Source organism: Haematobia irritans, chromosome 1 (assembly GCF_050003625.1).
Source record: "Haematobia irritans isolate KBUSLIRL chromosome 1, ASM5000362v1, whole genome shotgun sequence".
Classification (NCBI taxonomy): Eukaryota; Metazoa; Arthropoda; class Insecta; order Diptera; family Muscidae; genus Haematobia; species Haematobia irritans.
In genome coordinates this window covers 272,019,147-272,046,108 of record NC_134397.1, presented here as the reverse complement: position 1 = coordinate 272,046,108, position 26,962 = coordinate 272,019,147, and the positions used below count along the sequence as shown (strand labels likewise).

The window sequence follows — 26,962 nt, the reverse complement described above, 5'->3', positions numbered from 1 at the left end:
AAATGGTATTATGAAATAGTTTTTTTTTAATATTAAACATTAAGCCATGAAATTTGAATATTGTAGTCAAGAAGTAAAATCCATAACATTGCATATAAGTTTACGATCAATGTCAATGTATAAAAATAAACAAATTACATTTTTACCCTTTAAGAAAAAAATAAAATACTATTGAACGTCTGAAATTCTTGTATTTATAATTTCTAATTAATTCAATTACGTTCAAGTTACAACTCATGAGTTCTATAAATCATGAGCTATTACATATTTGTGTTCAATTTGTAAATGCAGTTGTAAGATTATTGTCTGACATTGTTACCGGAAATTGAACTGAAATCATTTTATCAATTTAACTTTATTTTGCTTCATGGAAATTTTTATGGCTTTGTTAAAATGTTCTCACTTTAATAATTTTGGTTCACTTTTGTTACATGAACTAAAAATTAAACAAAACCATATACAAATGAAGGTTATAATTTGAATTTCCGACAAAGAAGTTTAAAATTTTTCAAAATGTTTTCCAAAAAGTTGTCTTTGAACTTCGCATGGGACTAAAAATTTGTTAAAATATAACAAATTTTTAGAGCCAATTTTATTAAAAAAAAAAAAAAAAATACGAAAACATGAAGCAAAACTTTATTATGTCTAATATTTTTTTGGAATTTATCAAAAAATATTTTCTTTGTTTTATCATATAAGCGTTTATAATATAGTTTTGTTAAATATTTCTAAAATCCCGATGGACAAAATTTTTTTTTGAGTGAATTACAGATTGTGTATTAAAGTAAATCTAAATGTCATCCACATAAAAAACTGTTTAGGATCGAAAGATTTTGATCTTCACACCCAGAGAAGGAATATGATCACCTCAAACATGTTTTAAGAGCAAAATGTTATTTTTGGGTGGTGACCATGTAACATGGTTTTCGCAACCATGTTATATTCTCGGAAATCATGTATCTGATTTCGGCAAGCAGGTTATATTTTTACGAGAAAATAACATTTTAGTGACAAACATGTTACATGGTCACCATACAAAAATAACATTTTGCTCTTGAAACATGTTTGAGGTGATCATATTCCTTCTCTGCGTGCATTTTTACATTTTGACATTTAATCCACATCAAAAATTTGAAATTTCATCTGATCTGGTTGAAATTGGATACGTGATATATATGTATATGCTTTTTATGAACCATGCAAAATTGGTCCATAAAGTCTTAAAAAAATTAAGATTTGTGTTCTACACGCAGAGAAGAAACATGATTGTCACCATCATATTCGAAGAGCAAAATAATATGATAGGAGCTATTTGTTGGCTCAGTGAACATGGTTCTAAGAAAAATAAAATTGTCCTCATCTAAAATGTCATCATATTGATAAAAAGCATTTTGTGGGAATAAAAAGACAATGGTCACGATTTAAAATGTTATGGTATTCATTCAAAATGTTTCTCTTCCAGTTAAAAGAACAACCTAAAATGTTTTGATCTTTGTGAAAGAAACTTTTTTCGTCGTCGAAAAAAGGACGCCTCCTGAGAAAAGAAGACACAACATTAACTTTATTTGCTTTTATTTGTTTATAAACCAATTCATTGTTTATTTGTATTTATAATACCTTGCAAGCAAACATCGAATATTTTTATACACTCTATTTTGGTTCAATTTCAACAATAAGTAATCATTCCATATTTACTTCGTGCACATCAAATGTACCAATGCAGACATCATGTAACTGCAAATAAAAATAAATGATACCACACCCTCACAAAAAATCGCTTCTGTAACATATACTCCCAAACATATTTTGCTTCAAGCATATACATTTTTGGGTATTGCCCAAACATTTATATGTTTGATCTCTACCAATATATAATATGTTTGAAAGCATATTGGTCTAAACAATATATGTTTGGGTAGTCTAAGTTTCAAACATTTTGTATTTTTGCATCCAAATTCAATAATGTTGTCTTCCAAAAAACAATATGTTATTATGTGACCACATAATATGTTTGGAAGCATTTTGCACCCAAAAATATTATATGGTTAAAAAAAATTCTCCCAAACAATATTGTGCTCAAAATTTTATTTATTTATTTATATATTTACAATCATAATGAATTATGAAAATAAACAGGTAATATAGGTGCTAACAACATAGGTTTTCGACCTGAATGCTGCCTAATTGTATATTCCCCCACATCTTTCTCACTTCCACGAGATTTTTTAGTTCTTAGCACCTTTTTCTGTAATACAAACATTGTAGAAGAAATTATTCAATTTTATGATTTTTTTTATTTTAATTTTACCTTTTGCCGGACGGGGATTCGAACAGCGGACCACACAGTTTGTAAGGATCAAAGAAGTAGCTGATCAATTGCCCAAGGAAAAATAAAATGTTAATTTTGTAATAACAAGCAACAACCACCAACTTAATTCAATATCGCTCCCTGTTAAATAGCGCTCCAAGCTACTAAACACATATATGTTTATAGGCTATTTCTAAATTAATATATGTTTGCATCCAAGCATATTATATTTACAAACATTTTATGTCCCAAACATAATATGTTCTAACATATTAACATATATGTCCCAAACATGTTATGCTAGTTTATGAACATTATATGCTTGCACTCAAAAATATTGTGTTTAAATATTTGTGTTCCAAACATATAATGTTTATAGCCAAACATATGAAAAACAGTCTTTTTCATCCGTGCATATAGCAAAATGCAGAACAAAAAACAGGTACATTTTTCAATGACACTTCCCTTTTTTGTCTTCACATAAAACCACGTGCCACTTCTGAATAAATAAATTAACACAAAACAAAGTAATTCCGCATTCAGCGTCCATTGCAAGATACAATCAACACACAACTGACGCACAAAATGAAAATCGTGTGTACCTGGTCAATGTTTTTATAAAATTCTTTTCGCTGCAAAAAAAAAAATTAAATAAATAAATGGTCTAGAAAAAAATTTACATGGTCTTTATGGCCATGTAATGGTTCTAGACATGTTTATACGTAATCTATAAAAATATTTTTTTCCCTGCAAAAAAAATCAAAAAAAATTGAACGATCAGGTACATGATTTTCCCAACCATTTAATGGTCTAAAATTCTATCATTTATATAATAGAACATGTTTGCGGCATTTGAGAACCATTTAAATGCTTATTGCCAGCATAATTTGTTCTCTGCTCGAAAATTATTTTTACAAGACAAAATAAATGGTTTTTGCGACAATTACATGCTCTAGATAAGAACTAAATGGATGCGGCAACCATGTCCAAACATGTTTTTTCTGTGCGTGTAGTATGGAGTAATCTAATCCTAAATTTAAAATTCTTTGGCTCGGAATCAATATTAAAATAATTTAATTTGAGAATTTTTTTTTTTCAGTGTATAAATAAAAAAAGCGCATGGGAATATAATAAATAATGTATGAAATTTTGATTAGTAATCTATATGGAAATATTTATATGAAAGTAAAGTGAGTAAAACCATAGGGTTGCTGTAAAAATATTATGATTATTATGTAATCATAATAATTAATTTTAATTTTTCCTCCAGGAAAAATTAATATTTAATTAAATGAAAATCATGTAGGATAAGTTTTTCCATATATTTATAATATACGCATATCTTTCGAATAATTACTCATCTCTTATTATCTAATTTACAAAATTATAACACCCCATATTTTAAATAGAAAACAAATGATCGGTTATTTCTTGAGCCCTTACTACTCAAAATTCCGAGTAGGGTTAACGAACTTGTTTGTTTATGCGTTGAATTTAATTTTGCGGTTAGCGAATTGCGTCAATAGCTTCTTTTTATGCAAAACCTTGTCTTCTATGTGATTTCATTATTTTCGTTGTCGCACACTGGAAGCAAATGAGAATAAAGGGGCTAAAGTCAATAATATTTTGTATTATGTCGATATGTTAGTGTTATCTCTGAGAGTGTGTTTATATTGGAAAGTGAATCGAGGTTTCCCAATTATAATTAAATAGTACAGTAAGACATCCTTATCGTCCTCAAATGTCCAAAATCTTCCACATTTCCTATCCAGATCCTGTCCAAATGTTACCTTATCTAACTCAACCCGTGACGACGCTTTATTTGTTTTTATTGCCACATATTGCTGTGTGTCCAGGTTCTATAAGATGCTGATAATCCTGTATTCCGAGATTTTTTACTTTAAGATGACTTTTTTTAAAGTAAGAAATTGTTTCATTACTTTAGGGAAAATTTGACATTCGAGACATTCGATTTTAAGACTCGGTTTATTAGGTATAGTGGCCACGGTTGCCACAGTTGGTAAAATTCTTCCAGAAATGGTAGATTTTTTACGGTTTGGTAGATTAGTAGAATTCTTGATGTTTTGGTATGTTTTGTTTTGCAAAATATTTCTATTATATATAAAATATTTTATTTCTATAGAAAATTTTGTCAAAATTTTATTTCTACAGAAATTTTTTTTCAAAATTTTATTTCTATAGAAAATTTTGTAAAATTTTATTTCTATAGAAAATTTTGTAAAAATTTTGTCAAAATTTTATTTCTATAGAAACTTTCGTCAAAATTTTATTTCTATAAAAAATTTAGTCAAAATTTTATTTCCCCCCCACCCACAATAAAAAACAAAAAACGAATGAAGTAAGAGGAAGCGCGCTCAAAATAAACCCAGCCAACTGCACTCAAATCGATGATTTGATGGTGGCAAAGGAAAAGATAAATGTGTGTATAAATTTATTTCGGCATAAGCCGGCTATCATAAACCTTTTTTCGGAAGGTTCAAGTGTGGTTCACCATGGGTTTAGTGAAGTGCCTGCATTTATTCTGATAATTGGTTGATAGTTTTGCTGCAAATAGAGGGTGCTGATGAGGAATGTGGTAATTCCGAAACGTGCGTCCATCCAACCATCTTGCAGTCTATAGGGCTTTGCCCAAATAAATTTGACAAACAATATATTCCTCTGTTGTTTTGACTCTTGTAGTTTAGTCAACACAATGATTTTAAAGCTGAGATCAAAACCACAAATATGATTGAAGTACAAACCCACAATAAAAAACAAAAAACGAATATAGAAAATTTTGTCAAAAATTTATTTCTATAGAAAATTTTGTCAAAATTGTATTTCTATAGAAAATTTTGTCAACATTTTATTCCTATTGACAAATTTTTTATATATTGTTTATTTTAATCATACAGTAAATGTATGATAAAAAGAGAAAAGCTGCTAAGGCTATAACAATTTTTTTTTGACAACATTTTCTATAGAAATAAATTTTGACAAAATTTTCTATAGAAATGAAATTTTGTCAAAATTTATTTCTATAGAAAATTTTGTAAAAAAAAATTGTTATAGTCTTAGTAGCCTTTTCTCTTTTTATCATACATTTACTGTATGATTAAAATAAACAATATATATAAAATTTTGTCTATAGGAATAAAATTTTGACAAAATTTTGTCTAGGAATAAAATTTTGACAAAATTTTCTATAGAAATAAAATTTTGACAATATTAAATTAAAGATAAAATTTGGTATAGAAATAACATTTTGACAAAATTTTCTATAGAAATGGAATTTTGATAAAAAATTTTCTATAGAAATAAAATGTTGATAAAATATTTCTATTGAAATAAAATTTTGAGAAAATTTTCTATAGAAATGAAATGTTGACAAAATTTTTTCTAAAGAAATACAATTTTGAAAAAAATTTCTATGGAAATAAAATGTTGACAAACTTTTCTATAGAAATTAAATTTTCAGAAAAATTTAATTAAAAACTTCAAAATAAGATTTTTTTTTAAATTTGGTATATGTTGGTAAAATTTTCTTAAAACATTGTTAGATTTTTTTGGCACGAATGGCAACCATGATAGTGACAGCTAGATCTCGATCGAAGCGTAATTAAGTCGAAGACTATGACAAATATTTTAAAATATATAATTAAATAAGTTTCGAGCGCCGTATATTAATGTTATTATATTTTATTGGACAAAATCGTAAAATGTTCATTACAGTTCATGTTGTATACTCCTCCAAAATATTCCTTCAAAATGTAATATTTTGACATCATAATGTCAATAAAAAATTTGTTTGTTAAAAAATAAGTGTACATTTACTCCACACGGAAAAAATATATCACTACACTCAAAAAAGGTTAAGCCACCAGAACGGAATATGTAGGTTAATTTGTATTACAAACGCCAGATATCACAAAAAAAGTTAATATTTTGGGAGAAATACAAAAAAAAAAAAAACATATTAGACATTATTTTTTGTAACTTGTTAAGGAAAATTTTTTGGTTTAAAGAAAAAACTTTGAGTTAAAAATTACAAAAGATGAAGAAGATAGCGTCAAATTTAAATATTTTAAGAAATTCTGAATCATTTTGTGGGAAATACGAATTTAGTAAATCTTTATACTTTATTTGTGTATAATTCTTTTTCCTTTTTTTTAGTTAATTTAACCAACCTATACCAAATATATTAAAGTCAAGGAAATTTTCTCATATTAGAGAACTTTTAACAATATATATAATATATAGAACGAAAATAAAAATAAAAATAGAATTTGAAAAAAAAAAAATATTCAATGAAGAAATTTTCTCATATTAGAGAACTTTTAACAACATATATAATGATATATTGTTTAATTTTAAATTAAAATAAAAATAGAATTTGAAACAAAAAAATATTCAATTAAGAATTGTTTCAATTACATGCTTGAATCATTCCCAAATTGAACCATTTTCCTGTGTATCAGTTCTATGCATCAGTTTTTTTCATATAACTATGTTACAATCCCTTAATCTAATTTTTTGATTTCGTTTTGTTCTACACTAATATTTTAGAGGAATTGTTGAATTCACATGATTAGTGAACGATCACACAGTACCTTGTTTATAGTCAACCACAATTCACTGCAATAACAAATTTTTTAATTGGCATCGGTGATTGATAGTATCATTTCCGTGATTGAAGAAAATTCAATTAAATATTAATTCGTAATTGAAACCAAAAAATATTTTGTACTGTGCATGAAAACTCAATCTTCCTTTTCTTATTTTGCATACAATCCGACTTTTTTAATTTACATCCAAAACATTGAATTCGGATCACACCTAAAGAAGTGATGCAAATTCAGTGCAACGGCTGTTGAAAAGGAAGACTTCCGTCCTATGTCAAGCCCATGTTAAATTCATCGCTTCTGCTTCAATTTTGCACCACTTTCGGATCCAAAAAGAACATTTTCATTACTTTTTTGGCGACGCTTTTTTTTGCTGGGTTCCTATGTCACTAAAGACATTCTTTCAATTTTAAACTCCAATTTTGTCCTTCAAACTACAAAATTTTCTTTATCAAGTTAAAAAAAATTATTTATGTCTATTAATTTTTTTTTTGAATTTGTCGAAAAATTTTTACTTATTTTTGTGATATCGGCGTGATGCCAGCGTTTGTAATACTGTTTAGTTAAATTTTTCTAAAAATAACCAAAAATTAACCAAAAGTTTTCTTCCTAGTGGGTTCACTGTTTTTTTTCAGTGTAAACATTCATTGAAGGCTACCTATTTTCATACGTATTTTTTGGAATAAATATTTCTATCTTTCATCACAATTTTTAATCATTTGCTTAACTGACTTCAGTTTTTAATTACATTTTCATTTTATTTAATTTTGTATATTTTTTTCCGTGTAGTTAGACTTCGCTCGTTTGGTTTTTACATATGTATTGTATATATATATTTTTTTTTTGTATGTTTTCAAACTACTGTGTCTAGTCGTATTTACGTAATTCCATGGAATCCCACATTTCCCCTCGTTTCAAGCAATCTATTCCATAAGTTAATTTAGTTTAATTTGTAATGTTTTTATTTGGTTTTAATAAATGTGCAATATTCGCATTTTTAACATTTGATCTTGACAAACTTTTTTTTGCAAATTTCAGAATGCGAATTCGATTTCATTCTCCGCTTTAATATGTCAGTGGTAGGTGGAAATGCTGGTGGACACGCAAGTATTCGCAGTTGCGATATTTGCAACACCATTCACTCACTCATTGACAGCGGCGGTATAATGATTGAGTGATCGAGTGTAGAAGACGGTCGGACTCAAAAAGAAATTAAAACGAGCTTTTGTTTTGTCGCATTTGTGACAGAGAGAACCTTTTCGCCAATGAATTTCGTTGGCGCATTCCTAACAAGACTGTCCTCATTAGCGCCCAGCCTAGTGTAAAACAAAAAGCATAGAACGGTCACAGTGAATATCATTGAATTTTGGAGATATAGGTGTTTTTAAATTATAATATAAATCAAGTGTCTTAATTTCAATTATTACATGCAAGTGTATACAGGAATTTATGTATTTTGGACGTTTTGCGGCTATCAGTTTAGATTAATTATAGAAACTTCTTTAATACAAGAAAGAATTTGCTTACGAGATTTATTTCAAAGAAAAAATAATTTTTTTTCAAATTTTATTTTTAAATTTTAAATTTTATTTTTGTCAATAAAGTCCACTAAATTAATAGCCACAGCTTCTGGTTTTAAGAGTTAATTTATTTTCGTTGAAATATTTATAATTTTAATTAATGTTTTCCATTTTTTTCTTTTCAATTACAGGTTTTTATGTATAGATAATAATACTATATATATCTTGGTTAAAGTACTTTAGCTTTCATTGTTGATATCATCATCTAATCTACCTGTATATTTGGTAAGTTATGTATTATATGGTAGATATGTTATTTATTATAAAACATTTGAATTATAACCTATATATATATATATATCGGGTTTAATTTGTAGTAAGTCTCAAATTGAAAAAAAAACAAACTCAAGATCAAAATTAATAAACAATTCAAAGGAATTTAGAGTGAAAGTGCACTGGAAAAAATTACCAAAATATTTACTTTAAACAGTTCAACCTTCCCGGAAAGTAATGTAGGTCAATTATAGAGATTTTTAACTACACTGAAAAAAAAGCATGCCCAGTTCCAAAGATTTTGTCTTTACTTTAAAAATCTTGGTATTGATTCCGAGCCAAAGAAGCGGAGAATACAAGCAAGGATACTTTTAAGACACAATTCTCTTTTAAATTTGGGTTTTGTGTATTTGCTTCTAAGAAGCAAATTTTAATTTTTCGCTTTTTCAGCTTTTTTTCTTCATATTTTATCAAAGTCCTTTAAAAACTAGTTAACGACAACTTTATTTTCAAAATTAAGACTCGACTTCCAGTAGTAATTATTCTATGTTTCAAGTAAAAAGCGTCTTTCAAATGTGCACAAGTATGTCTTTTGGATTAGAATATTTAGATATAGCTCGTACATATATCTTTTGCCCGATTTACGCTCAAATGACCTCAGCGGCCACAGTTTTACTTCGATTTACGTTACTATATTTACCAGTGTATGATAAATTATAATTATTATAATTTCTTTGAAATCGTATGTAATTTTTGGGTTTTTTTAATACAATACATTAATTGATTATTATGAAATGAAATATTTCAATAATGTAACCGCGAAAATTTCCATGCGAAAACCGAGAATAGTACCGGTACAAATTACACTCAAAAAAAAAGTTTACTTGGATCCAAAGATTTTGACCTTCCTTTAAGGATTTTGGTATTGATTCCGAGCCAAAGATGCGGCATCTTTAAAATAAAGACATTTTTTAGCGACCTATCTGGCTTTAAATCTAGGACCAATAAAATTAAAATTAGGATACAGATTTAATTTATCAAAAATTCTCTTTTCGCGGTTTATTAATAAAGGTTCTCAAGTACAAACAAATGTTAGTTTAAAAATCTAACTTATAACGGATACTTCAAAGTAAAAAACGTTTTCTTAATTCCAAAAAAAAATTTTAAACCAAAGACGCTAAATCTTTAGCCTATACTTGAAGCGTTTTATCTTAAATCTAAAGTTTCAATATTTCAGTTAATTTAAGGACAATTTCTTTAAATCAAAAATGTGTTTCTTTACTTTAAGGAAAATTAGCCTTAGTTCAAAGTCATGCGACTTTAACGGAGGGACGAAAATTTACAAAATTTGTATCATAAATTTAATGAAAAAAAATTTTGAAGCAAAGATTATAAACTTTATTTTAATTAAAATATCATTAACTTAAAGAAATTTGTCCTTAATATTTTGCAAAATTTCGCATCCCAAAATTAAGGTTGCGGTTTTTTATTTAAAAAATGATAAATTTAATTGAACTTTTCTAAGATTTTGTTGTCTAAATGCTTGCGATCTACGAGGAATTGAAATGATTAATACTCTACAAATGTATCTTCCCATCGGAATTAGTTTTGGAAGTCCCATCTTTTTATTATAAGAATTAAAAAAAAAAAAAAAAAAACTTTAAACCATAGACCAATTTCTTCAAAACAAGTATTAGCATATATTTGACGCTTTTTATCTTTAATATACTCAATCTCTCAGTTAAGTTAAAAATTATTTCTTTAAATCAAAAATGTTTTTCTTTACTTTAAGGAAACTTTGCCTTCATACGACTTTAACTACACTCTTAGAAAAATATGTTTTTCATATGTTCCGATATAAACAAAATGTGTTTCGGGTACAATTTTAAAACACAATATATTTAAGTGCAAACATGTAATGTTCCTAAACTAACACTAAATGTTTGGGACATCTATGTTAATATGTTAGAATATATTATGTTTGGGGCATGAATGTTTCATAAAAATCATATGTGTGAATGCAAACATATATAAATTTACAAATTTCGACTAAACATACATATGTTGTGATATTTTATTCAAAGCGACAGAGAGAGTATAGAGAAAGAAATAGAGATGGGAACCGGGAGAGTTGACAAAAGATATCAACATAACACAGCGAAAGAATGTTGTATGTTGTTTCGGAAAACTGTTTTATGATAAGGCCAAAAATTTGATATGCTTAAGTCTAAATATTATTTAATTTGAATAAAGAGAATGGACATTCGGAACCAAGAGAATAGACATTTGAAAAACAAACAGCATATGTTTTCGCCTTGAACGCAGCATTTTATGTATGTGTGGACATGTGTTTTGTTTATCATTTTGGCATTATGGGCACAATTTTTTTCTTGGTTCGTTAAAAGAAATCAGGGGTCTTCATAAAAATAACGAAAGGGCACTATACTCTTTTTAGAGTTGGGACAGTAAAATAAAATAAGGAGGAAATAGTGAAAAATTACACAGTAAAATATATAAAAACAAAGTTTAGTTCCTCTTTATTAATAAGTAGTCCACGAGGAGTTGACGGACACCTTCAAATATAAAAGCGGGCATTAAGTTCGAGTTTTGCAGCTAAAACAATTTAAAAAGTTTATTTTCTTTAAAATGAATTATTAACGAAAAATAAAAGGCATTTTAGAGCGATGGTGTTAAATGCTAGTAAAAAACTGTTCACGCCTAAATAAATTTATGTTTATATTATAAAATTACTTATGTATGTTTATACTCGACTCCACGTTCTTCTTTTGTTAGAGTTTTTGAATACCAAATTTTAAAGTTTTGTACCAAAAACAGTTTTTTGTTACAAAATTGTTATTTTTGCTTTAAAAAAATAATATTTTATCCAAAAATCAGTCAATTTCGTTTATATCAAGCACTGTTACTGACTATAAATCTTTAATAACCCACATTTCAAAGTTTTAAAGTTAAATAAAAAAAAGTGTTCGGTCGGAGCAGGGATTGAACCCACGACCCTTTGCATGCAAGGCAGACATGCTAACCACTGCTCCACGTGGCAAACAAATGTATGTTTCTGTTAAATAATGTTATGTTTGCATGGGCTCGTGGGCGCTGCAAACTATGCTATATAAATGTAACTTATAACGATAATTATTTGCTGGTGACTATAACAGCTACGTAGCTCAGTGGATAGTGTGTTGGCTTACAAACTGTATGGTCCTCGGTTCGATTCTCCGTGCAGACGGGAGGTAAAATTTAAAAAAATTATAAAAGTGAATAATTTCTTCAACATTATTTGTAAAGGGTGATTTGTTAAGAGCTTGATAACTTTTTTTTTTAAAAAAAACGCATAAAATTTGCAAAATCTCATCGGTTCTTTATTTGAAACGTTAGATTGGTCCATGACATTTACTTTTTGAAGATAATTTCATTTAAATGTTGACCGCGGCTGCGTCTTAGGTGGTCCATTCGGAAAGTTGAATTTTGGGCAACTTTTTCGAGCATTTCGGCCGGAATAGCCCGAATTTCTTCGGAAATGTTGTCTTCCAAAGCTGGAATAGTTGCTGGCTTATTTCTGTAGACTTTAGACTTGACGTAGCCCCACAAAAAATAGTCTAAAGGCGTCAAATCGCATGATCTTGGTGGCCAACTTACCGGTCCATTTCTTGAGATGAATTGTTCTCCGAAGTTTTCCCTCAAAATGGCCATAGAATCGCGAGCTGTGTGGCATGTAGCGCCATCTTGTTGAAACCACATGTCAACCAAGTTCAGTTCTTCCATTTTTGGCAACAAAAAGTTTGTTAGCATCGAACGATAGCGATCGCCATTCACCGTAACGTTGCGTCCAACAGCATCTTTGAAAAAATACGGTCCAATGATTCCACCAGCGTACAAACCACACCAAACAGTGCATTTTTCGGGATGCATGGGCAGTTCTTGAACGGCTTCTGGTTGCTCTTCACTCCAAATGCGGCAATTTTGCTTATTTACGTAGCCATTCAACCAGAAATGAGCCTCATCGCTGAACAAAATTTGTCGATAAAAAAGCGGATTTTCTGCCAACTTTTCTAGGGCCCATTCACTGAAAATTCGACGTTGTGGCTCGTTAGTAAGTCTATTCATGATGAAATGTCAAAGCATACTGAGCATCTTTCTCTTTGACACCATGTCTGAAATCCCACGTGATCTGTCAAATACTAATGCATGAAAATCCTACCCTCAAAAGAATCACCCTTTATTACAGAAAAAGGTGCCAAGAATGAAAATATTTCGTGGAAGTGAAAATAACGAGTATGTTAGGGAATGAGCACAATCGTCTTTGGGAAAAATTCTTCCAAGCATACAATATTTTTGGGCTCAAAATGCTTCCAAACATATAATATGTTCACATAAAACAAACATATTAATGTTTCGGCAGTATCCAATAATATATATGCTTCCTGCAAAATATGTTTGGAACATATGTTAAAGAAGCGATTTTTTTGAGGGTGTAAGGGACACAAATTTCAAAGATTCATGTCCTAAGTTTAAAGAAGTAAATTGTTAGATCAAAGATTATGCACCTTATTTTAATTAAAATTTCTTTATTTTAAAGAAATTTGTCCTTAATATTGTGTAAATTATGTGTCTTAAAATTTAGGTATCACAATCTTACATATTAGGTCAATATTTTTTTCAGTGAAAGTTTAAAAAACCAAATTAGGCTACATCTCATGATAATAGCTCCAAAATACTAGTCGATCTATATACACCCTCAACAAAAATCGCTTCTGTAACATATACCCCAAACCCATTTTGCTTCAAGCATATATATTTTCAGGATTGGTCCAAACAAAATATTGTTCGTATTTTTCAAACATATTATGTTTCACCTTAGAACATACACTGGTAGAAAAAAATGGTAATTAATTTTTCTTTGTGTGGATCAATTTTTAAGGCGCCAATTGGTTACTTCCATTATTTTACTTGCAGCATACTTTCTAAGTCTCTCTTTCTAAACACATATAACATATGTTTATAGGCTATTTCTAAATTAATATATGTTTGCATCTAAGCATATAATATTTACAAACATTTTATGTCCCAAACAGTATATGTTCTAACATATTAACATATATTTCCCAAACATGTTATGCTAGTTTATAAACATTATATGCTTGTATTTAAAAATATTGTGTTAAAAAATTTGAGTTCGAAACATATAATTTTTACCCCCAAACATATGAAAATTAGTCTTTTTCGTCCGTGTATTTATTCTAAGACAGAATAATATGATCAAGAAAGAAATCCGTAGCTTTTCCGGTTTTGTTGCAGTTAAAATCATATCTGCAAGGTATTGGTATCATGGAAAAATAAAAACTTCATTAAAAGTTTTGATAATACTACACCCTCAAAAAAAATCTCTTCTGTAACATATACCCCAAACACATTCTGCTTCAAGCATATATATTTTCGGGATTGGTCCAAGCAAAAAGAGTGTGTGTATTGTTCAAACATATTATGTTTCACCTTAGGCCTACACTGGTAGAAAAAACTTTAATGAAATTTTGTTTGTGTAGATATATTTTTAAGGAGCCAATTGGTTACTTCCATTTTTTTACATGCAGCATATTCCGATTTTCACACACTTGTCATTTCCTTCCATTGGGTTAAATGGTGCTTTATATAGTAGTTGTTCATTATCATTATTATTTTTGTTATTTTCAATTATAACTTTATTATAATATTTATTATTTTTTAAGAAATGTTAAAGTGTACCTTTTATAACACTATTAGAAATTAAAAATCTTTTCGTGAAGAATTTCGAAACCCTTAAATATTTTAAATAAGTTTTAACTTATTGCGATTATCCTGTCCTTATCCTGGCTTCTCTGCTTTCAGCAATTTCAGTGATTGCGTTTGCTTAATCTTAAGGGCTGTATGTTGTCAATGAGAAAATATTGGTAATTTTCTTATGTTCAATTAATATTATTATTATTGTTTTAATTTCTTCCGCGTTTGCCAAAGGGTCTTTTGAACTCAAAATTAATTTCTTAAGTAATAAAATATCAATAAATATTAAGTATATATCAAAATTTTGCTTTGTGCATGGGTCTTCAATGTATTCTCGTGTCTTCATTTAAATTATTTTGTTTCAATTGCCTCAAACAATTGCAGTTTTATTTATATGGATTTTGTTATGTTAACTCATTAGGTATTGATGAAAGAGGAACCTGCTTTCAATAAAAACAATAATAATACAAAAAAGCCAATATATTGCTCTTGAATTTGTTCATTTTCAGTTACGCTTAAAAACTTGTCTGGGTAGTGGGTTTTGCGCTTAAACTTAGTGAATGTTGGGAATTCGCCAAAAAGGTCCGTCAAATAATATAAAACACAGAAACATAAATAAAATTCATTATTTAGACAATATTAAGAGCAAATAACGTTGTTAAGTGTGACTACATTGTTAAAATTTCCCCTCAGTTCCCATCACAAAAACTCTATTAATAATAGTAAGGTTCAAAAAATATTATGTGGTAAATTATTGACAACCAGTGTTAAAATTTCCTTCAGATATAAAATAGCTTATATATCCTTAAATAATCACCCTTTTTCAACTCGCCACTAATTTTGTATTCCTGAACACAGGCGTCGACGGTGATTACATTTTGTACCAAACACAATACTCGGTAACTAATAACACATATAACTTAATTATTTCGGCGCAATTCTTAGGCGCGGAAAAAAATTTGGATACCTATACAAGAACAGTAAAAGTTTTCAAAATTATAAAAATGGCAACGACACTGAGATCAATGACCCAAGACTCATTTAGCGTTTTTTAAGGTCGTGGGTTCGATTCCTGCTTCGACCGAACACCAAAAAGTTTTTCAGCGGTGGATTATCCCACCTCAGTAATGCTGGTGACATTTCTGAGGGTTTCAAAGCTTCTCTATGTGGTTTCACTGCAATGTGGAACGCCGTTCGGACTCGGCTATAAAAAGGAGGTCCCTTGTCATTGAGCTTAACATGGAATCGGGCAGCACTCAGTGATAAGAGAGAAATTCACCAATGTGGTATCACAATGGACTGAATAGTCTAAGTGAGCCTGATACATCGGGCTGCCACCTAACTTAACCAACGTTCGTAAAGGAAACAATTTTAATCTAAGATTATCTCAGTCGGGCGTTTCGAAAATAATGCCACAAGTCCTATAAGCAACAAAAAACACAATATTTCCTCTGAAATGTCGATTTCAAAGAAAGTGGAATCTAAATTGCATTTCTATGAAAAATTGCTAAATAACATAAAAACATGTGCATTTGTATTGCAAAATAAATGGAAGTAAAATCAACACATTTTCCTTAATTGTACAGTTTTCTATGGTGTAATTTCGATGATCGTAACTACTCAGCCAAACAAGAGCTCAAAAAGTAGTTTGGATCACCAATTTTTGATCCGGAAGTAGTACAAATTTGGACCATTTCCACACGCAAAAAATAATTCTTTCCTCCCAAACGAAATTTTAGACAAACAAAGATCATTTGTTTTTCGCTGTAAGGAAGTCTATTTGGAAGAAAAGTATATACTTTTTTGTGTTAAACGTTTATTCTTTTCAAGGATGTAAACACAATTTCATAAAGACTAATTCAAAAAAAAAATCTTTTCTGGCTAATTGCATTTTCCCTCAAATTTTTCTCACTTCCACTAGCTATTTTTAGTTCTTAGCACCTTTTTCTGTAATACAAACAATGTAGAAGAAATTATTCGATTTAATATTTTTTTTTTAAATTTTACCTTTCGCCTGGACGGAGAATCGAACCGCAGACCCTACAATTTGTAGGTCAACACACTATCCACTGGGCTACGTAGCTGTTATTGTCATCAACAGCCAAACAGTTATATTTATATAGCATCGTTTTCGGCGCCCACGAGCCGATTAAACAAACTTTATTTAAACATACATTTAGTTGGACACCGTGGAGCAATGGTTAGTACGTTCGCCTTGCATACCAAGGGTCGTGAGTTCGAATCCTGCTTCGACCGAACACCAAAACGCCTTTTTGTTTTTTTGTGTACATATATTCGCGAAATGTTCGCAAGATTCCGAGAAGATGTTCAACATTACATACCATTGTATTAAATTTTTACTATGAAACTGTAAAATGTGTCTTATTCATGACTTAGAGTCAGAAAATAATAGTGCGAAATAGACTGTGTGGTTGGTTCAAAAATAATTTTTTTATTGAAATAGAAAAAAAAAAATGTAACAAACGAATCGGGCAGCAAAAAAAAACTTACCTTACATTGCTTTGAACTTCGTGCCTTGGAAGTTCATTTGAAAGAAGAAATTAAAAAAGGCTTGTTTTCTCCAATTTCACTTTTTATGTTCATCAATATTTTTACTAAAGTTTTATTTTCTTTTTATATTAATTTTAAAATTTTTCGATATTACCGGGTTTGAACCTGGGTTTCTTGGAATCCTAACAGAATGCTGTAGCACGCGGGTTCAAATCTCACCAGCGGCAAATTTTTTTCGTCAAAACATTGTTTTTTATGTTGTGCATCATTATCTTATTTTTAATATTTCCATTTAAAATTAAGAAAAAATTGATAATTTTCGTAATTTGCAAAAACTTCTCAAAAGAAGTTCTACGGAAATGAAAAACAAGTTAAAAAAAGTTTACTTGGATCCAAAGATTTTGACCTTCCTTTGAGGATTTTTGTATTGATTCCGAGCCAAAGATGCGGGTTCTTTAAAATAAGGAACTTTTTTGCGACCTATCTGCCTTTAAATCTAGGATCTATAAAATTAGTATACAGATCTCATTTATTGAATTTTCATTCTATTTTTCCGGTATATTACTAAAGCTGTTCTCGTACAAACAATTGCCAGTTTAAGAATCCTAATTATGACGGATACTTCGAAGTTAAAAATACTTTCTTAATTCCAAAAAAAAAAAAAAAAAAAAAAAAAACTTTAAACCAAAGATGCTAAATCCTCAAAATAATGCTTAGCCTATATTTGAAGCGTTTTTATCTTAAATCTAAAGATTAAATATTTCAGTTAATTTAACGACGATTTCTTTAAATCAAAAATGTGTTTCTTTACTTTAAGGAAAAATTTCCTTAGTTTAAAGGCATGCAACTTTAACGAAGGGATGCAAGTGTTCAAAATGTGTGTCCTAAATTTAATGGCAAAGCAAAGATTATAAACTTTCTTTTAATTAAAATTTCATTCTTTTAAAGAAATTTGTCCTTAATAGTATGTAAATTGCGCATCCTAAAGTTGAGGTTGCGTAATCTTTAATATCACGTAAATATTTTTTTTAGTGTAGACTCTCGTCATGCAGAACTCCTTGATATAGAACATGAGTTCGGCAAAGAGGGCATAACTGGAATAAATATTTAATTTTCTTACCATTTGCCAAACTTCTTCTCCTAATGCTTTGAGCTTAAAACCATTTATTTAATGGTTTTTGAGACGAGCTCCTGCCAAATCCTCTTCTGATTGATTTCTCGTTTTTGAACCGTGTTTTTTTACAGTTTTCCACTTTCCGTTTTCCGATCATTAAAGACTAAAAAAACCTTTCAAAATTTCATAGTATCACACTCAAAGGCACCGATATATAACAAAGGATTCATTTGCCTCCAATACGAATTTCAGAAAAAGGAATTTTAGTTAATTGTGGCTTGCAAATGCTTAATCATATGTTTAGAGTTCTTCTAGAATAAATTTTTCATTTCTTGTTCGTCTTCTGGAATATATTATCCATTATACTTGTTCATTAATTCGTATACCTTGGTTTCTTTGTAATTACAAAACCTTCAATTACAGGCGATGGAATATTTTGCCCAATAGCATTCCGCTAAACAAAATATTCCATTCCAGAATTAGCAATAAAGTGAATCAACACAAATCCAGTATATAATTATTTTTCATTACGACTTTAGAAAATAACAATGTTTACTACGTTACTATTTATTCTTATTATAGTATTCTTATGTCATATTAGCGAATAAATAATTAATTGCATTTATTATATTATGTTCTTTACAGTTTTTATTGAAACAAATTTAAAACAAAATGGCTCTTGTAATAGCACATGATATATACGACTGGTACAGGGATCTCATGGACAACAAAAGTGGTAAGTTCAGTTCAGTTTTAATATTGTAAATTATATAATAATTATGAAATATATTACATGTTTTAAATGTCATTGAATACAATCAATGTTAATACTTTAGCAAACAACTTTCTCTCACTACACGCAAAAAAATAATTCTTGCCTCCCAAACGAAATTTTAGACAAACAATGTTTGTTTCTCATTTGCTTTTCGCTGTAAGGAAGTGTAATTGGAAGAAAAGTATATACTTTTTGTGATAAACGTTTATTCTTTTCCAGGATGTAAAAACAATTTCATAAAGACTAACTCAAAAAAAAATCATTGTTTTCTTGCTAATTGCATTGTTCCTCACATCTTTCTCACATCCACGAGGATTTTTAGTTCTTAACACCTTTCCCTGTAATACCAACAATGTAGAAGAAATTATACGATTTTATAAATTTTTAAATTTTTTTTTACCTTTCGCCTGGACGGAGAATCGAACCGCGGACCATGCACTTTGTAAGCCAACACACTAACCACTGAGCTATGTACCTGTTATGGTCATCAATAGATAATTATCCATATAAGTTATATTTATATAGCATAGCTTGCGGCGCCCACGAACCGAATAAACAAAGTTTATTTAACAGAAACAAATATTTAGTTTGGCACCGTGGAGCAGTGGTTGCTACGTCCGACTTGCATGCCAAGGGTCGTGGGTTCGATCCCTGCTTCGACCAAAGTTTTTGTTTTTTTTTACATATATTCCAGATATGTTCGAAAGATTCCGAAAAAATATTCAACATTACATTGTACTATATTAAATTTTGAACTGTGAAATGTGTCTTATTAAAGACCTAAAGTCAGAAAAGAACAGTGTTTGATATAAACGAAATGGACTGTGTTGTTGTATCAAAAATAACTTTTTTTGAAAAATTAAAAGTTTGGTAACAAACGAATTTTTTTGGTGATAAAAGTTTAAAATTTTGGAAGCAATTCAAAAAACTCTAACAAAAGAAAAACGTTTTCGGTACACGTTTTCCAAACGTTTTTGTTTTCTTTGCGTGTACCGTGAGAGAAAGGTGTTTACAACATTATAATGTAATCGATCTTAATAGAATAATTACAAATATCATTCAATGATCTCATATGTTCCACCACTCACAATTTACCAAAATGGTGAATACCGGAAGTAATGTAAAACTTTTGAATTGTTGTGGTGATTTAGAAATTTGTGAAAGTGGATATGCAAATGAATATGCGCTTTCATTTGTCTCTAATTAGAAATATGCACTGACAAAAATATCCACTTAATAAAAAATATTGTTCAATCTACATTGTACACCCAGAACAAAAGTAAATTTCTATAGCCGATTTAAATGTTATACAATTATTTTTCAAAATATAAAGTCCCAATGCATCGGATGGACCCTATCAGGCGTGCAACATTTCCATTAAATAAACTTTAACCATTAAATTTTGCGGATCGTGTATTCTATTATTTGTTTGAAAAATACTCCTATAGCTCTTACAAATATCACTCTTTACCTACTATTCAATGATTCATTAAATTTTGACTCAAACCCAAAGAACAATTCCAACGATAATTACAATTAGAAAATTCATAAGAAAATATAAACCCTTCTTAAATTATAGAAGATGGAAATAATTATAAATAAATATATAAAAATACAACAAATACTTGATCAATTAGAAAATTAATTGAAAGTGTCTAACAAATCAATTAATTTTTTAATTTTTATTTATTTATTTATTTATTTACACGGCTAATAGCAGCCGGGACATTACAAAATATAACATTTCAATTCAATTAAATACAATTCTATATTCCAAGTGGGCCAGAAGGGACCCTATAGGTCAGTAAGGACCACAGCGAGTCAGAAGGGACTCCTAAGTTAGTTATTCGAGATGGGTCAGTAGGGACCCTGTTGAGTCAGTAGGGGCTCCGCGGAACCCAATAAAGGTTCAACATATATCAACAGATGGGTCAGAAGGGACCCCAATAACCCGCTGAGCCAAACAAGGCAAAAAATTCCAGATGTCAGAGTGTGAGCGCATCGTGTGTTTGAAAATTGGCCAGAAAGGACCCCCTGAGCCTTTAGGTCAGTAGGGGCCACCGCAAGACAATAGGGACTCCCGCAGTCAGACTCAAATGTATAGCAATCTATCTGAAAAATTAGAAGGCAACAACCCTTGGTTCAGCAACCTTATTGCCCAACTTAAGTATAGTTTCTTTTATGGCAGGAATCGATTCAGATAACGAGAGCAATGTATACACCGAGTTATAGTTTCTACACAAAACGTTAAGCGGATTAAATAATTCATAGTTATGTCTACAAAAGTCGGTCTTTAAGAGTACAAAGTTCCTTGTTAAACGATTAGGAACATTATAAAGGGTGATTCTTTTGAGGTTAGGATTTTCATGCATTAGTATTTGACAGATCACGTGGGATTTCAGACATGGTGTCAAAGAGAAAGATGCTCAGTATGCTTTGACATTTCATCATGAATAGACTTACTAACGAGCAACGCTTGCAAATCATTGAATTTTATTACCAAAATCAGTGTTCGGTTCGAAATGTGTTTCGCGCTTTACGTCCGATTTATGGTCTACATAATCGACCAAGTGAGCAAACAATTAATGCGATTGTGACCAAGTTTCGCACTCAGTTTACTTTATTGGACATTAAACCAACCACACAAATGCGTACAGTGCGTACAGAAGAGAATATTGCGTCTGTTTCTGAGAGTGTTGCTGAAGACCGTGAAATGTCGATTCGTCGCCGTTCGCAGCAATTGGGTTTGTGTTATTCGACCACATGGAAGATTTTACGCAAAGATCTTGGTGTAAAACCGTATAAAATACAGCTCGTGCAAGAACTGAAGCCGAACGATCTGCCACAACGTCGAATTTTCAGTGAATGGGCCCTAGAAAAGTTGGCAGAAAATCCGCTTTTTTATCGACAAATTTTGTTCAGCGATGAGGCTCATTTCTGGTTGAATGGCTACGTAAATAAGCAAAATTGCCGCATTTGGAGTGAAGAGCAACCAGAAGCCGTTCAAGAACTGCCCATGCATCCCGAAAAATGCACTGTTTGGTGTGGTTTGTACGCTGTTGGAATCATTGGACCGTATTTTTGATGCTGTTGGACGCAACGTTACGGTGAATGGCGATCGCTATCGTTCGATGCTAACAAACTTTTTGTTGCCAAAAATGGAAGAACTGAACTTGGTTGACATGTGGTTTCAACAAGATGGCGCTACATGCCACACAGCTCGCGATTCTATGGCCATTTTGAGGGAAAACTTCGGAGAACAATTCATCTCAAGAAATGGACCGGTAAGTTGGCCACCAAGATCATGCGATTTGACGCCTTTAGACTATTTTTTGTGGGGCTACGTCAAGTCTAAAGTCTACAGAAATAAGCCAGCAACTATTCCAGCTTTGGAAGACAACATTTCCGAAGAAATTCGGGCTATTCCGGCCGAAATGCTCGAAAAAGTTGCCCAAAATTGGACTTTCCGAATGGACCACCTAAGACGCAGCCGCGGTCAACATTTAAATGAAATTATCTTCAAAAAGTAAATGTCATGGACCAATCTAACGTTTCAAATAAAGAACCGATGAGATTTTGCAAATTTTATGCGTTTTTTTTTTTAAAAAAGTTATCAAGCTCTTAACAAATCACCCTGTAGCAAATTTTCGAGGTTAGGTAGTGTGAATCAATATCTCCATTAATAAGATTAGTGAGAAATACAATACCATGCATGAACCTTCTACGCTCAAGAGAAGGAAGATCAATTAATAAAAGACGGCTAGAATAAGGAGGCAAGTCATATAAATTATTCCAGCCAAGCCCTCTCAAAGCAAGAATAAGAAAATGCTTCTGGACAGATTCAACACGATCAATAGTATAGCGATAACTTGGTGACCAGACAACACACGCATACTCCAATATCGGCCTAACCAGAGTCGTAAAGAGCCTTTTCGTCAAATAATGATCAACAAATTCCTTGGACCATCTCTTAATGAAACCCAAAACACCCTTAGCCTTATTCACACATTCCTCAATATGAGGACCGAAGTCAAGTAACATATGTTATAGTTTTTATTTCTAAATAAATCTGTGATTAATACTATCATTTTCGTGCAATTTCAATTAAAAAATTTATTGGATTAATTAATTTCGTGATTGGATCTGAAAACTTATTCTGTCTATTTTAGATACTAGAGTTAAATTTTGCTAAATGTGACATTTTCATAAGACATGAACTAACTAAAAATGAGAAAAAAATATGTTTATGCAGATGAAGTACACATTTTTACCAAATTATAAATTCACACAACATTCATTCATCAATATATGCTTTTACAATAAGTAAATTTTACTTGAATGGCATTAACAATTTTTCTAAATTGATGGAATTTGACTTCAATTGTGTATCCCAGCAAAAACTGGGTAAGCACTAGTGATTCTTTCAGTAATACCGGTAATCAAAAAGTTACTACATGCAGGATTACTTGGGATTTAAAAATAATAACTTACTTGGGTAGGCAAATCAAAATCATATCTTGAGGTCCGGGTTCGGCTCTACAGTGGGCACCGTTAATAGTAACGAAAATTAATGCCAAATTACATTTCAGAAAAAATTGCCTATAAAATATACCTTTGTTTTCTAAAGTTGTATAGTACATAATTTATTTTACAAAATAACATCATTGAATAGATCCATGTCATGCAGCGTGGTACAGTGTGTTGGATTACAAAACAACAGGGGTGAGTTCGCACTTTTTGAGTATCTTTATGGTAAAGATATTATTTTTGGAGAGCTGGTATGCGTGCGAAGAACTTATTTTTGGACTGCTGGCTGGTATGCTTGCACGGAAGTACTTTCCTCCAATGTCGTGTAAAAGTATTACTACTGATATATGTACGAGGAAGTTGTTACCAATTTGGCGCAGGCATACTTGTACTAATACCAGGTAATAGGAGTTTTTGCTGGGATGTCTTGTACTGTGTATACCACTGAAACATTTTTAAAAATTTGTATCACCCATTTCGACACCAATCATTCAAAATATCAAATTTTCTTTATTAACAGGACAAACTGTATTCTGTTTAATAAATTTTCTTCAACTTGACAATAAAGATTAAATTATTTGTATTATGTTGCAATTAAATTAAAATTTTCTATAATAAAAAAATACATTTCTCTCGTGGTGGGTTCACTTTTGTTTGGGTGTAAAGCATACCATTTCAAGATTTATTAGTTAAACAAAGTTTTCTAAACTGACATATCATTTTTTAAAATAATCTAAATCATTTTTTAAAATAATCTCTTTTCACACTCAATTAAATTTATAATTGAAAAGTTTTAGTGATATTTATTCTGTGCTTGGAACATATACATTTCAATACCACCCTCGTTAGGCAGAATAATTTTAGTTAGTGTAAAATAGTAATAAATGCCGATAAGTTGAAATTGAGGCAATTTGACTTTCGATAAAATGGGTATATCTAACATCATTATTATGACTAATTTATAGTAGTGGTAGACACCATTGAAAATAATGTCTTATAAAAGTATTGCTTATAAATACAGAGAATATACTTAATTTATCAAATGTTTCTTCATTATTATTATTCAGTCAGGAGTTTAGTGTTTTAGAAACTTCCGCCACAATAAATTATATGGCTGAAAATTATAGTAAGGGTCAATGTCGCAAAATTAAATTATTTTTATACCCTGCGCCACACTGTGGAACAGGGTATTATAAGTTAGTGCATATGTTTGTAACACCCAGAAGGAGACGAGATAGACACATGGTGTCTTTGGCAATAATGCTCAGGGTGGGTCCCTGAGTCGATATAACCATGTCCGTCTATCCGTCCGTCTGTTTGTGAACACATTTTTGTGATCAAAGTCTAGGTCGCAATTTAAGTCCAATCGCCTTCAAATTTGGCACATGTTCCTAATTTGGGTCAGAATAGAACCCTATTGATTTTGGAAGAAATCGGTTCAGATTTAGATATAGCTCCCATAAATATCTTTCGCCCGATATGCACTAATATGGACCCAGCAGCCAGAGTTTTATACCGATTTGCTTGAAATTTTGTACAAACATAACACTTAGTCGTATAGTCAAGTGTGCCAAATTTGGTTGAAATCGATTCAGATTTAGATATAGCTTCCATATATATCTTTCGCCCGATATGCACTTATATGACCCCAACCAACCCAATTTGGTTGAAATTTTGCATTAGGAGTACAATTAGTAGTATAGTCATGTGTGCCAAATTTGATTGACATCGGTTCAGATTTAGATATAGCTCTCATATATATGTTTTTCTGATTTCGACAAAAATGGTCAAAATACCAAAATTTTCCTTGTTAAATCGCCACTACTTAGTCGAAAAGTTGTAAAAATTACTAATTTTCCTAAACTTCTAATACATATATATCGAGCTATAAATCATAAATAAACTTTTGCAAAGATTCCTTAAAATTGCTTCAGATTTAAATGTTTCCCATATTTTTTTTTACTAATATTGTGTTCCACCCTAGTGCATTAGCCGACTTTAATTTTGAGTCTATAGATTTTGTAGAAGTCTATCAAATTCTGTCCAGATCGAGTGATATTTAAATGTATGTATTTGGGACAAACCTTTATATATAGCCCCCAACACATTTGACGGATGTGTTATGGTATCGAAAATTTAGATCTACAAGGTGGTGCAGGGTATAATATAGTCGGCCCCGCCCGACTTTCTACTTTACTCACTTGTTTTCTTATAAACTAATCTCCGAACGTGGTCATTTGTTGATGAGGAAACATTGTTTGTGGACCTTAAATAAATCTTTAATAACATATACATTTACCCGTTGAAAAAGTCTGCTAAAAATAGCAGTCGGTGTTTACTGTTATATTTTTGTACTTTGAGGTCTAGCGGAAAACAGTTTGTAATTTTTTAGTTTCTAAAATGTTAACTATACTATTTGAGAAGACAATGTTTGTCATTTCAGCAAAATGTTACTGCCATTTATCTAGCATTAAATCCAGGATAGATAAAATTGAAATTAGGATACAGATCTCATCAAATTTTTATTCTCTTTTTACAATATATTAATACGACTATTAACGTAGAAAAAAGGCCAAATTGTAGCGATTTTATTTTAAATTTAATGATTCAATATATTAGCTAATTTTTCTTTATTTTAAGGAAAAATTTTCTTTAGTTGAAAGATATATTACCTTACTGTAGGACGGAAATTTACAAGATTCGTGTCCTAAAATTAAACTTTCATATTAGGTCAATATATTTTTCAGTATACTTTTTAGAAAAATTGCTTTGCGTCAATGACGCATAACGCTTAAAACATGCACCTTATTAACAGTTTGGCCGGGTGGAAGAATTTCGAAGTACACAACACCTTGAAAAGTGTAAATTTAAAAATCACCTTACTTGCAATCCAGAAAAAAAAAGTTTACTTGATTCCAATGATTTTGACCTTCGCTTAAGGATTTTGGTATTGATTCCGAGCCAAAGATGCGACTTCTATAAAATAAATATATTTGTGTGACCTATCTGGCTTTAAATCTAGCATCAATAAAATAAAGACAGTTTTTGCGACCTACACACAAAAAAAAATTTTTCTGATTCAATCACGAAATTAATTGATCCAATTAATCTTTAATTCAAATGTCTTCAATCACAGAAATGATAGTATCAATTAAAAAATTAATTGAAGTTCAATTAAAAAGTTAATTGATCCAATTAAAAAATTAATTGATATTATTATTATTTTTGTGATTGATTTTTGTTTCAAGTAAAAACTTTGTTGAATCAATTAAATTTTTAATTAAATATTTTTTAAAACTCAATTAAAATTTTAATTGGAAAATTTTTCGTGAAATTTTTTTGTGTGTATCTGGCTTTAAATCTAGGATCAATAAAATTAAAATTAGGATACAGATCTCATTTATCGAATTTGCATTCTCTTTTCGCTGTACATTAATAAAACTATTCACGTACAAACAAATGCCTGTTTCAAACCCCAAATTATAACGTATACTTCAAAATAAAAAATGTTTCCTTAATTTAAAAAAAATAATTAAACCA

General features: G+C 30.1%; 1 protein-coding gene across 8 annotated transcripts in view; it reads left to right on the top strand.

The window, feature by feature from the left end:
* Window positions 1-26,962, top strand: part of LOC142224684 (very long chain fatty acid elongase 7) — a 107,694-nt gene that overhangs the window by 66,345 nt on the left and 14,387 nt on the right. For 4 of the 8 annotated variants that reach the window (XM_075294488.1, XM_075294476.1, XM_075294491.1 and 1 more), the window contains 2 exons: window positions 8,642-8,735; window positions 18,766-18,856. In XM_075294488.1, coding sequence (XP_075150603.1) covers window positions 18,793-18,856 — 64 coding nt within the window. In that variant the 5' untranslated portion in view covers window positions 8,642-8,735; window positions 18,766-18,792. Of the gene's footprint in view, window positions 1-8,025; window positions 8,360-8,641; window positions 8,736-18,765; window positions 18,857-26,962 lie in introns of those variants that run through there. The other 4 variants (XM_075294496.1, XM_075294467.1, XM_075294473.1 and 1 more) reach the window with 4 other exon arrangements.